At 27.4% G+C, this 15054-nt stretch overlaps 1 protein-coding gene across 1 annotated transcript; it reads left to right on the top strand.

The window, feature by feature from the left end:
- Positions 1-558: 558 nt before the first annotated feature.
- LOC113370473 (arylsulfatase I) lies at positions 559-14934 on the top strand (the record flags this gene model as incomplete). The annotated part of the gene is made up of 11 exons (XM_026611145.1): positions 559-636; positions 6612-6771; positions 6882-6961; positions 7916-8090; positions 9640-9861; positions 11961-12118; positions 13237-13385; positions 13720-13859; positions 13922-14072; positions 14147-14266; positions 14730-14934. Coding segments are annotated over 11 exons (1599 nt in total), but the record flags the coding sequence as incomplete, so codon positions are not given.
- Between the last annotated feature and the right edge of the window lie 120 nt (positions 14935-15054).

Here is a 15054-nt window from a genome sequence, read left to right as displayed (position 1 = left end):
GGTCCAGACCAATCTCCTTAAATTACATTGAATCAGTTTTCACGCAATTGTTTAAACAAAATTGAAAAATATTTTCATTAATAATATTGTGTTTATGTGCTATTAAATTTATATCGGCGTAGAAAATGATTTTAAACATTTTTACCTGCTTCAAAAGACAAACCAAAAGTTGGTCATAAATAATTATAGAATCAAAAGGAGATTTTTGTAAAAAGCATAAGAATGATATTATATGTTAACAAGTCAAAATATTAATTTAATGTAAATAATAATTTAAAATATTAAAAAAAATACTGTGCAATTTTTTACAATTTTCTTGTTGAATGCTAATAAAGCAATTGTGTTCGTGTGATATATTTTAAAACTAAAAGAAACCCCCAAACTATTTTTCTTGCAATTATAACAATTGGTTTTAAACTAGTGATAAATGCAACATATAATGCTAATAATTAATATATGAAAAATAAGACAATTATTAAATTGTACGAAAACAAAATGATTTGTAAAAGATTGAATTGTTTTATTCCATTTATATTATTATCAATTATATTCACAATTTTAATTGTTTTGACGAATTTTGTTAATTGTGATGCCGAGAAGAGACCAAATATAATATTTATCTTGGCTGATGATTTGGTGAGTATGGTTTTTCATTAATACATATATTTGATTTTTTCTCCAATCAAGATTTTTATATCATATGAGGTTTGTGATGTGGAAATAGTTGGTTTAAAAGCTCTGTATGTAGCTTTAAGCATAGTCTCTATTCATTTTAATTAAAACTCAGATATGGTTTTCCAGTTATAGAGGAGAATTTCAAATAAATTAAGTGTATTGTTAAAAAAAAGTATTAATTTAATTTAAATCATTTAGTTATAGCAAATTCATTATCCTTTTACAACGTTCTCCTTTCACAAACCTCTCGAATAAATAAATTATTCATCTATAAATAATTTTGTTTTAAAATCTCATTTTATTAATAAATTTCAAATTATAGGTAGTATATAAAAACATAAAAAAAATCTTTTAAACATGTGCTATATTGAAATTTGTTATTGTTCTAAATTATTATCATTATTGTTTATTATTACAATTATTTTAAATATTTTTAATTGTATCTGTATCATGCAGAATTAAATATTTTAGAGAGAGTATAAATAATAAAAATATCATAACTAAAGAAAACTGATTTTTTTAGCGTTGAAAAATATAAATAGAGTAGGGCGGGGCACAAAAGTCCAATTTGACTTTGAGCAATTATATTGTGCAAACTTCGAGCAATTTCATCACAACAGATGACACATATCAAACAACTGTCTGACTATGTTCAGTAAAACTCGCAGCTAAATCATCATTGTAGAAATGTGTTTTTTATGTTTTTAAAAATTTTGTCACCTAGTATTTTTACTCCATAGGTTGAGTACAATGAGACGGCAAGGAGGCACCAGGCCCAATATCTTATTTTTAATTTTAAAGGGATTTTACGAAATAACAGCAACATTTTTCGTTTTTCAACATTTTTTAACTAATGCAAAATTTAAATTTTATGGGTACATTTTTTACAGTTCTTTCACTATATATAATCTAAAATCAGGCGTTTAGCCAGAAATACTCATCAGCAGAGTTGGAATAATTATATTAAGGTTTCGTAAACTAAACAACAGAGTTTAAAACGAAAAAATCTAACAACGACAGAAAATACCTTTGTTATAGATTTTTACACATTGTCGTTTATCTCCCGCTAGCAAAGTTGTAAAAATCAAGGTAGTGGCTAGGTAAACATACTTTTCCCCCTACTTTAAAATATTGTTGTTAAAAAAATCCTAACTTTATTTGAGATATCGGTGGTGGACCTTTTGACCCACGTACCTTGATCTCCGCTCTACCCTATATGTAATATAAGATAAATAATTTATATTATGTACTCTGATGATGAGCCGAACACGGTCTCAAATCGTTTATAATTTAGTACTTAATTTACATCTACTTATAAGTTAGTTTAAACCGTATTTCGATGCTTTTAGAATTTATAATAATCATAATAATTATAAATATATTTTTTCTCTGTTAAATTTTGATCTGAGGATGGGGCAAATAACGATCTCGAAACTTTGTAATTTAGTATCTTCCGAAATAAATTTAGAGCAAAATAAGATTGTGGTGTTTATATATTCAAAATTAATAATATAAGATGATTTATATTAAATTAAATACTGTAGGTTGATTTATATAAGTGTAAGTATCTCTATTTGTTATAATATCTCTATAAGTTTGATTAACCCGCCTTTCAGTTCTCTTCGAATTTATTATGATCATCATAATACTTTTAATTAAATATCGATAAAAAAATTTTAATACTATTTTCTTTTTACACCTCTTTAGTTATTGTCAATGTTATTAAATTTTACGATGTACTTTAATAAGAAAATAATCCGAACAAAAAATGATTCTAAAGCAGTGCACTTTTGTTATGTCCTTTGTAAGAATATGTGTATATATTCTAAAGTCTAAACAAACCATAACTGTTCATTACCGACACATATTTTAATTTATTAAATTTCTAGGAACATCCTCTAGAAATGGTTAATAAGCTTGTCTGGTGTTTTTAGGTTGATATGTTAAATTATTCTGGAATTTAGAACTCTATCATTAGAAATGCAACGGCACGTAAAATAGTTGATGTTATACATAATATTTAATGTGTAATGTGATTCAAATTAAACCAGAGAAGTTTCTATTCAAATTCCTAACAAAGCTATTTTGATCAAATTAAGCACACTTTCATTCGATTTGATACAAAACTTAATTGATAATTAAATCACTTTATAGGATGTATACATACTATAATTATATTGTTATAAACGGTATCCATAAAATGTTAAGAAATTAATGGAACAAAAAACACGCGATATATAAGAGTTGTAAACAAAGAAATTAAGCTAATTGCAGTTTTGTGATTGATGGTTGAGTTTGATGTAAATAGATAAATAAATTTAATCCTTTCCACTCGGATGCCGCCGCTCCGGCGACATAACACATATAAATTTTGCAAATCGCGAATGGAAATGGTTAAAGATAACTAAACAAAAAGTAAATCAATTTATAAAAATCAAAATCTAAGAGTTAAGGTTAAGCTTATATATATATATGACTTTTATATGTGATGTGCAAGTAGATTCTATATCTTATGGTAGCCACTAAAAAAATTTAAATTTGGCAGCTATATAATTTACTTTATAATTCGTATATGTACTGTATAAAAAGTCATAAAACTTCTTAAGAAAGTAAGATGGGACAAAAAAGACACGAATTATTAAAACAAAATTTGTCTAATATCTTATAAATTTATTATTATTATTATTATTATTATTTTGATAGGAAAGAACCTGATGAAAATATGAATGATGAAACCAGATAAATATTTAAAGAGCAAAAATATAGTAACATTTTTAATGATATTTTTATTTTTACTAATATTTGAACACCATTTTGCCAATATTTGTTTTTTTACTAATATAGGATTTATGGATGAACTGATGGATTATAATATAAATATTTATTCCACATAAATTATTTACAAAAGCTTGAATTTTCTGTAAATATTTACTAATAATGCTTAACGTGTTATAAATGAGCATTGGAAATCATTTTTTAATGAAATGCATAATAGTACAATTCATGGATTTAAATGAAAATACCGTAAGTAGTAGTATTATTTAACAGAAATGTATAACTAGTGGTGTATTGAATCGTGCCTTATGGCAAATTACCGAAACTACCCTTACCACAATGAAATATTAGAAAGAATAAAATTTAGTGAAAAATTTTTTTTTTGAAATTAAAAAATAAAATCTTTTCCCAAAAGAAATCGTTTCGTCAACGCAAGCAAAAAGCATACAAATCTAGTTAGTTCTCTCAAAAATTGCTATTTTTTGCATATTTAGCTCCGAATTTTTAAAGCAGCAGGACCTGCCATTGCCAAAATCTAATCATTATTACGAATTGAATATTTTTTGGATCATTCACATCGGATTCTCCATTCTCTAAAAAACACGTTTTTCATTTTCTGCAAAATTTGCTCCATATCTCCGAAACGGCTGGACCTGCCAAAAAACTAATCAGCATATCTCCCTATCAATAGAAATCGAATTTTTTTTTAACCATTCAAAATGGTTGATCTGTGCGTCCGAAAACGTAGACGAAAAATTGTATCCACACATACATACATACACATATTCACACAACCATTTTTTCTGAGGTATGCCAAAATGTTCAGAAACCTCTAAAACGTGAAGATATATAAACATTTTAATTTTTAATTTTTGTCTCATTACGGTAACTTACCCTACGAGAAATTAAAACTTAACATTTTATGCGTTATAAACAAAATTAAAAATAGTCTAATCCTTACTTTCATAAATGCATATGTATTACATGATTACATTATTTGTGTATACCGAAATTGCATCATAATAATTATTTAAAAACATTTGATGATGTAATTTTTCAAGTCAAATAAAGAAAATATATTTTCAAACTGGAAGTTAGTTGTAACGAATTCTAATTTTGCTTTTAAATAAACTGTGTCATATCTTATTTATAGTCGACCATATGCACACAAGACCAAAATATTCAAGTTGCATTCATGAACTAAAAATATCAATTCAGTGTTTGCATGCATCAATCTCACCATGATTTATTTATAAATATATAGAAATTTATTTATACATAAAGCTGATTATTTTGTTAACAAAAATATTCTACCAGAATATGTGCAGTTCGTATCTGGAATGTTAAATTTGAGTAGGCGTTACAATATATGTATACATTTCTTATAATCACCATGTTGTAATAATTTGCAGGTGAACTCCAAATATATAATCCATTGTTCAAAATATGAACGGGAGGTACAATTTTTACCGCAAAATAGATTTTTTTGCAGAATCTACAGATAAATATTTAGTTAGCAAATTCTTACTCAATTATCGTGGTACCAGTATTAGAATTACATCAATTTAGGTCAGAATTGCTTTTGTAACTTCAGGGAAAATTGAAAAATTATATACCAAACATGGGTAATCTAATATTTACAATTAGTAACAATATTTATCTAGTACATTAGCAAATGTAGCAGGATTAACTGTGCATCAGGATTTTTTTTATTTATTTAAAATTATACAACAATCAGAGTTATTGACAGAACTTATAGAAGTTAGAGGGCTAAATAAATAAAAAAAAATACACATAATAATAAAAAAATAATAATCACAGAAAGAAAAAGAAAAAATAATAAAAAGCAAATCAATAAACATTAATAAAAATGTATAATAAATAAGAAAAAAGTAAGTGCTCCAATAAGCAATTGACAATGGAATACAAGCATAAGGATATGACAATTTATGATTACAATTATTTATGGTGCCCTGCGCAAATAATTAATCATAGTTATAAATAATAGTTAATAAATTTATCTACAATGATAAACCCAAGTATTAAAATAAGCATATAACATGCAAAAGATGATTTGCAGAATCGTATTTTTTAGCTAATTTAATTAAATTTGTAATTTTGATCAAATGGATAATTTGTCATGATTGTTATATCATTTATGAATCTTTACTGATTTCATAACAGTATTGAAATGAAAGATGAATAAGAGATTATTAAGTGTAATATTGCTAATTCATCATAAAGTTTACTTGTAAAAAAATTGTATTTCTGAGTCTCTTGCTACTATTAGAAATCGATGTTTCGCTACACATATTTTGTATCATCAATTTTAAAATGCTCAATTTGTTTGAAAAATAGGTTTATATGAAAGAAATTTGAATTGCAAAGCGATTTTTTGAGTATTTGTATTATGTTGTTATTTCAAAATATTGGAATCTTACTTAATATATTTCGATTTCTGCGTCATTATATAATTTCACTTTTACTTTCGAGAAATTGAATACATCTGAGTGTATAATGGAGCAGCATGATTTTGCAGTTCAATATTAAAATGATTTCTTGAAAAACTACTAAAAATAAAAAAGCTAATGATAAATAAAGTAACTGTGGTGATATTTGAAAATTAAGATCATTAAATTTTCTTTAACTTCCTGCTTTCTCGATTACTGAAAGTACACATGACCATATGGAATGCTTAAGAAGTTGCCCGATGGAAATTACAGATATTTTTTATTTCTGCACCTATTCTATATGAAACATCAGCAAATTTTTTGTAGGACTTAGAATGTCTAAATCAGTAGTCGGGTAACAGAGGTAAATTACCCCAATTTGGGTAAAAATTAAATTTTTGAGGGTAAAAATTATGAATTTTTAAATGATATTCACTGAATTTGCTACATAGTTGTTCTTTTTACTTTTTACCATGGAGGTTGTATCAACTTAGACAAAAATATTTTGGGGTAATGATTAAAAAAGTTCCCCGACCGCTCGTCTAAATCGAATGTCAAACCAGTGATTGGTCGTCCAGATATGATGGGAAACAATTTTTTGTTGCATAAATAAAAATGTACAGCTAAAATTTTTCTCGGAACCTGAAAATTTGTTATCAAAACACATCGATTTGGTAGTTAAATTGATTATTTTTATTAAATACTTTAAAGGGATGGAATGACGTGGGATTCCATGGATCATCTGAAATTCCAACTCCAAATATAGATGCTCTTGCATATTCAGGAATTTTACTCCAAAATTATTACGTTCAGCCAATATGCACTCCATCCAGATCAGCGTTGATGACTGGAAAATATCCTATCCATACGGGTAAGATCCAAAAAATATTTTTAATTGATAGGATGAACATAAAAGAAAAAGTTCAAATATACTAATTTATATTCCGGTATAGTTTATATAATTTTTTTTTTTTGAAATAGGAATGCAACACACTGTCCTGTACGCTGCAGAACCACGTGGCCTGCCGTTGAAAGAGCGTATTCTTCCTCAATATTTGAAGGCAAGTAGCAATGAGCTTTGTTAATTAGACATGTATCATAAATCGCTTGATTATAATTACTTGTCGTATATTAACACATAAAGTTATATATAAAAATTACCGAGACATTAGCTGTAAATGGGATGCAGTTCCGTGAACTCAGACTATGATAAATTGAATTTAATATATCTATAAATGAATGTAGATATATGTATACAAATATTTTTATGAATATTAATACTAGATTTTATGAACATCGTTGAATATATTATACAAGAAAATGCTTTTCTAAGAACAATTTGCAACCGGTTTCAGAGAAGTAAGGTGAATAAGGGTACAATATCTTTGTTATAGGATAAGTTTCAAAAAAAAAAGAAAAAAAAAACCGATGTCGTCGGATCACGTTGGAAAATCCAGATCTTTAACGAATCTCGTGCAAGATGATTTAAATTGATATAGTAGTATATAAGACTGGAAAACAAGCGATGTCGAAATATTGCAACGTCTTTATATTTTGGAGTATAAATACATACATAAGTATAAATTTTATACTTATAAGAAGGTAGGCAAGTAGGTAATACAGATTCAGCGGAATAGTTTCAATATAATAGAAAATCTTGAACATTTTTAATAAAACATATAATAAATATAAATAATTGCATTACATTTATTGTTGCATTGCGGACAACCAGATATCATGCAGTAGGTAGTGCTGGGATAGGATCAATTTCCTCTTGAAAGTGTAATTAAAAATTATGTTAATGTGAAAATAGACTTTTCCCGACATTTCAAATTAATAATATATCATCAGTATTATCAATACTAATAATGATAGTTTATCAAATATAGAGAGACCAGATAGATAGACGGACCTTGGCTACCTTCTAAAAACGCAACTCAGTTAACAATCATCACATTGAGTTCTGTTTGCTATTCAAAAATAAGGATAATATATCATGATTCTTTATTATTCAGGATTTAGGATATAGCAATCATATAGTTGGCAAATGGCATCTTGGACATTACAGAAAACAATTTACACCTCTCTACAGAGGGTTCGACTCGCATTTGGGTCTTTGGACGGGTCACCATGACTATTTTGACCATACTGCTGGCGAAAAGGGTATCTATGGACTTGATATGCGAAGAGGTACATTTTTAAATAAGATTTTGTTTAAAGGCCAAAATACAGTAATTATAAATGAAGTCAACTTACATATATAGTGGATTTTTTATTGACTCAATTTATTCATTATATTGAGTTTTATTTACAAAATTTATGATACTCTATATCTTACATATAGGTCGTAATTAGTTTCAAAGGCTTTAATTACAAATAGAAAATATGCAACGAAAAATGAAAAAAATACAAGAAAAAATCTGCATTCCATAGCAATATTTCACAATTGTAAAAATTTTCAGAGATATCAAAAGTATCTGAAAGTATTTAATTTTTCACATAACTTATTACCACTACTTGGTAATAATAATTGTATGTTACAAATATTTTGTGAACGATTGTCGTATGACATTTACTAATCCATTTTTTATAATTTTCATTTTTGTATTAATTATATTCAATATACATAAATTTTACATTACAGGAAAAATGTTAGAAATTATATAAGCATGTACGGTTATAAATGTCAATTTGTGTGTGAAGGTTATTACTAAAGTATAAATATCATTATCAATTGAATTATTAGAACGTGTTTGATCTGCGTAAGTGAAGATTGATTTTTTCATAATAAAAACTTAATGCTCATGACACTTGTGCAGTATCTATACATATCGTAAATTCTCATAGGAATTTCGTTCAATGCCGAAATATATTTCAACAATACTATTTTATTATTTTTATTTCACCTTATTTTAGCTAATTTTGATTTTCTAGTGAGATTATACAAATGCAACACATGCAGGATTTTGTCTGAAATTGTTCTAAATTTTGAAGAAAATTTGTATAATAAAATATATAATAAATCAATATTAATGATATAAAATATTTATATCTTCTTTCAATATTATTTAACTAGTTGCAAGTCGCATTTTATTTTAAGTCAAGTTACATAAAAATCTTACTTTTTTTTAAATAATCGGCTTAATAAAAAACGGATTCAGCAACTTATAAATTTGTAACTAATAAATTTTAAAATTATAACTGTTTGTAAAATTATAATTATACTGAACTCTAATGAATTTTTATAATGACATTTTTCCAAGTCTATATTTCAGGATGTTCGTTAAAATAATGACCATTATCATCATATAAAATTACAAAAAAGAAACTATTTATTGCGATGAAATAGACAAGTCGAACTTTACACCTCAAGCTAATCATCACAATCCCTAACTGATATATTTCGAATGATTTCCAAATTTTCAAACGAGACACTGGATTTGTTTCGTGGACGAATATTTTGTCGACCAAAGGTTAAATTTTGGCTGTTATACACACAAATACTAATACACACACACTTTTTCCAAATTTCGTCTCAGAGATTCGGAATGACATGGTGCGTCGAGAAAATCTACAATTTACAAGTCGAATTTATTGGAATAAATTCAAACATAATATTTTGAAAAATTAATAAATATTCATAATGATTATATAAATGAAATAATAGAATATTTAAGAGTAAAGTTGATTATACGAATTTGATTATACGAATTTCATTGTTCGTTTTTCTTCAATTCAGGAATGGATCCAGCATGGGATTTGCATGGCCAATATTCGACAGATGTGTTTTCAAGAGAAGCCGTTCGTATTGTGGAAAAGCACGATGCCTCAAAACCCTTATTTTTGTACATGGCTCATGCAGCTGTTCATTCCTCCAATGCTTACAGTCCTTTGCCAGCACCTGACGATGCAGTTGCCCAATTTACAGATATTGATAATTTTCAACGAAGAAAATTTGCCGGTAAGCGGATAATTCATTAAAGTTTATATTTTTTCCAGTATTTATTTATATCATGTTGATATAATAAAAACTAAGTAAATTTATTATATAATATAATTTATTTTATATCTTAACAAAGCATTTTTTTTGTATTCTGAATCGTCCAGACATTTATTGCATTTAGTATACGCAATCAATTTACGATGAATGTGTCGAATGTAAATTTTGAAATTATTAGAATTATATTGCAGTGATTATAAGTTGGGCATTTGATAGATATGAATATGTTATACCTATGTAAAAATTTGAGACTATAAAATTATGATAAAAATTGTTTCCATGTCGTATAATAGGGCTCGCCCGTAGGTAAGAGGTTAAGAGCAACGGGACTTGTTTTAGAGGTCCCGGGTTCGATACCCACATCGAGTAGCCTGTTGTCAGGCAGCAGTGACAACGATTTTTACTTGAAAATATAGATAGCAATATGTTTCCAAGTGAAAATAGCCCTTGCCCCGCATTGCTGCACCAATAAAATGTCAACCCTATTAGATTAATTTTAATAACAAAATCATCAAATATGGATGGATTAACCATTGGGTTACCATCTAAAAAAATACGAAGAAAGGAGAAGTTTCAGCCCAACAGATCATAGGACGTAAGGTTCTGATTGCTATTCAAAAAAAATGTCGTATAATAAAACATAAAAAATAATAACACTGTAAGTGACTAAAATATCTAGTGAGGTCAATAAAAAAGTGGCAATGATTGTCAACACGAAGTTTTGCACAGCAAAGTTCTAACAAGTAACAGTCCAGTAATTATTCTAAGTTCACCTCGAAATTCGAGATACATTTGTATATTGACATCCTAAAGTTGTCATATAACCTACATATGGTATTGACACCCTACCATATGTAGGTTTTGAGACAACTTTAGGGTGTCAATATACAAGTATTTACAACTGGGTATCTCGAATTCCGAGATTCTTACCTATTTTAAGGGGGTCTTCCTATGTGATGAGTTGAGAAAATTGATTTTTTTTATTTCATATTTCGGTAGATTATACCTTTAAAAATAACATATTAAAATTTCAAATCGATATTTCAAATAGTTTTTGAGTTACAGCCATTTAAAAAGTATACATATAGTATATAGTACAACGATCATTTTATCTTTAAACGCGTTTTTCTCAAAACTGTGTTTTTCAAACTTGTCTCCATTGTATCCCAGAAACGGCTGGACCGAATTACTTGAAATTTACAGGGCACATTCAATATATTTAAACGCATGAAATGAACTATTATCAATCAAAAATTTCAAAACTTCGATTTTTTATAGCAAAAAAACAAACAAAAAAAAAACGCCTAATTTGCAACTTTTATTTCAAATGTCTATAAAACATCCAATTTTTTTTGTATTTATTTGATTGTATAATAGTTCATTCTGTGCTTTTAAGCCTACAAATTAAAACGCCGTTTATTTTTTTTTGGTCAGATAAGCCGATCAGCCGGAATCGTGGAGACAGTGGGAGCTCTTTTTTTTTGAAGGGGGGGGGGGGGTGTTTAGAGCGCTGTAACTCTAGTTGGACTAAATTTTTTTAGCTGAAATTTTATATTTATACTGTTCAAATATGTATTAATAAATGATAAAAAAACTTGAAGCTCTAACTATTTACTGGTCGTAGAAAACAAATTCTAAAATATCCCTAAAAAACTGGCCGTCACATAGGAAGACCCCCTTAAGCTTAAAATACTGGACTATAGGTACAATTTTATTTAGATTACATAATTTTCAAATGTAAGCCAAGATAAAGTTTTTTTCACATAATTTTATTTTTATGGATTAATTTAAATGTAACTATTTTAATCAACATAATTTATTTGACATTGAATTTATTTAGGAAAAACGATACTTTTGTGAAAAATATATATTATCGTAGGCTTTTGTTTGAGTATATGCATTTGGTTATTCATATACACATATGAAATTAATTATTAGATAATTTCTTATATATATATATATATATATTAATATGTTTGTAAGATCAATAAGCGATACATTCACGTATTGAATAAACAAATTTCAATCAACGTAATCGATACATGTTAAATAATTCGCAGGTATGTTATCGAGAATGGACGATGCTGTTGGTGAACTAATAGATGCCTTGTCAAGGAAAGACATGTTGAAAGATAGTATAATCGTATTTTCCACCGATAATGGGGGTCCTGCTGCAGGATTTAATATAAATGCTGCGTCCAATTGGCCGCTCAGAGGGGTAAATAACTTCTCATTGACGATATTTTTAATGTGATTCTAAATTTAGTCAAAATCACGTTTCGTGTAATTGCATCGAATATAATTATTTACCATTAATCATAGATCAATTCTAATAATGAAGATATATCAAGTATAGTCTAACCGTTGGCTTGTATAGTAGTAAAAGTGTTAGGTTCTGATTGCTGTTTGGAAATAAGAATAATATAAGAAATTGACGGTAGTTTGACTCTCAAATTTGCAAAGATAAAGTTGCCATCAAAATGTTATGAAATAATATTTCTATTAACGTAGAAAATGTTATTGACAAAAATATTTTTCATCAATCTTTTGGAAAATTTTTGAATAGTGCAAAATTTATATTACAAATTTATTATTACAAATATTTAGATACACGGACTATTCTCTAATAAACATGTTAATAGACTCTAGATGATTTTAACATGTAAAACTAGTAATGTATTTTTTCTACAAAAACAATTTTTTTGTCAACATAAGCCAAAAGTTTTTTGAATCATTCAAATCGGATGCTCTGCTCTACCAAAAACACGATTTTTATTTTTTGCACTCTTCGCTCCGTATCCCCGAAACGGCTGGGTCTGTCTTTTCCAAAAACTAATCGGCACTTTTCCTTATATCAATTGAAATAGAATATATTTGAATCATTGAAATCAGTTGATCCGTGCGCCCTAAAACCTGGACAGACAAATAATTGTACCCATACATACATACACATACACATCCATTTTACCACACATCAAAGGTATGCCAAAATGTTTAGAAACCTCTGAAAACTAAAAATATGCAAAATTTTCATTTTCGATTATTAGACGATTACCATTACTTACCCTACAGGAAGTTAATATTGTATTTTGACTTTTAGCAGAATTTTTAATCTATTGAATCCGGTGAGAAGTATAATCATAAATAGTTGATATATAAAATATTTTCCTCATTTTCAGAATACTATTAGAAGTTTTGCCATTTTTTTTATTTCCAGTAGTCGGTGTAAAGTAATTATTTTTGAAGTGTTAAAAGCTAATTAGGTATTGCATTTTATATGATTACTTCAGATTTGATTTTTTTTATGATAATTTATAATAATCGGTTACTATTCAGGTGAAAAACACATTATTCGAAGGTGGAGTAAGAGGTGCAGGACTGATTTGGTCACCATTAATTCAAAAGAAGCAGAGGATCAGCAAACAAAAAATGCACATCAGTGATTGGATGCCTACTTTGTTATCGGCTATAAAGGCAAATATATCGTGAGTAAGATGGATTATATTTAAAAAACTAGGTGATAACATATCTACATATGATAATTATTTATCAGTTCGATGATAGTTGGACGATACTAAACAGGTCACCATGAAAACGATGACATAATATTAATAAATTCACACGCAAATTTTTATAGAGTAAATATCAAGCTAGCTCTCATTATAAATACGCCTGATCGATGAAATAACCTATTTGCTGATATGTGTGATTGATGAACTGCGATAAATTCGTTCTTAATTTCGCAAAAATCTTATCTATATTTTTAATTAGCATTAAATAATCTTCAAATAGTAACAAATTGATTATTTTTCTTACAAGGATAAAGTATTTAGATGGCATGGATGTTTGGAGAGCATTATCAGAGGACACACAATCGCCTAGATCTCAAATATTGCTCAATATCGACGATATATATGGAAATGCCGGGGTTACTGATGGAAAATATAAATTACTAAAAGGTAAATATCTAACATTGTAACAAAAAGAAAATTTCCTCATATTCTTCATATATCTCTATCAGGAAATACATACAATGGCGTATGGGATAAATGGTTTGGTCCATCAGGACGTAACAAAACTTATGATGTGGATTTAGTATTAAGCAGCAAAGCAGGAAAAGCTTTGGGAAAAATCGGATATGCACCCACACCAGACAAAATACGGGAATTGAGGTGTGTGAATTTGTTCCCAAACTGATTGACTAACAAAGTTATTTATATAATTTTATTTTATTTTAATTTAATAGAGACGAAGCTGATGTAAAATGTCCTGTTCCTGAGTCAGCAACCGTATGTGACTTGAAGCATGCTCCTTGTCTGTTTGATTTGGAATTGGATCCTTGTGAATATAATAATTTAGCTGATAGGTAAGATATATATATATATATATATATATATATATATATATATATATATATATATATATATATATATTAGGGTGGTCCTTAATATGAACATTTTCGAATTTCCTTGCTCCCAAGGGCACAAATGGTTCCAAATTGATAAAAAACAATTCTTTCAAATTTTTGGCTCTTAATATTGTTTTTTAGATAGTGCGTAATTCGATCAATGTTTTGTATGGAAATAGCATGAGAAAATTTCCAAAAATTTCAAAAATGTTTTTAGATATAATTTAGCGAACAAATGAATGAGTTTTATTCAAAATTTGTCGCTAAATTATACCTAATTTTGTTTTTTAATTTTCAAAATTTTTTCCGTGCTATTTCCATACGAAGTTTGATTGAATTGCGCACTATCTAACTTATAACATTTTATTCATTTAGTTAATAGATATATATTAATTTTTTTTAAAAATATTTTTAATTTCAGTGAACCTGAGCTACTAAATAAGATGCTCAAACTACTCAACTCGTATAATTTAACAGCCGTTCCTCCGACAAACCTTCCAGATGATCGCAGAGCTGATCCTCGATTTTGGGACCACACGTGGGCAAATTTTGGAGATATTACATATTCACTAAATTCTATTCATTAGGTTTAATAAATTTAATAAATTTTTATGTGTTTTAAAATATTATTTTATTCATTATTTCATCCATTATTTCATCAATATACACTTATCATAATTTTTTGCAAGTAAAATATATTATTCAACAAATCTTTTATACGCTTAATCATAATTACCGAATAATAT

This window comes from Ctenocephalides felis, unplaced genomic scaffold (assembly GCF_003426905.1).
Source record: "Ctenocephalides felis isolate EL2017-DRISC unplaced genomic scaffold, ASM342690v1 CF-g0.4_SCAFFOLD_01492, whole genome shotgun sequence".
In the NCBI taxonomy this organism is placed as follows: Eukaryota; Metazoa; Arthropoda; class Insecta; order Siphonaptera; family Pulicidae; genus Ctenocephalides; species Ctenocephalides felis.
This window is presented reverse-complemented; position numbering and strand designations above follow the sequence as displayed.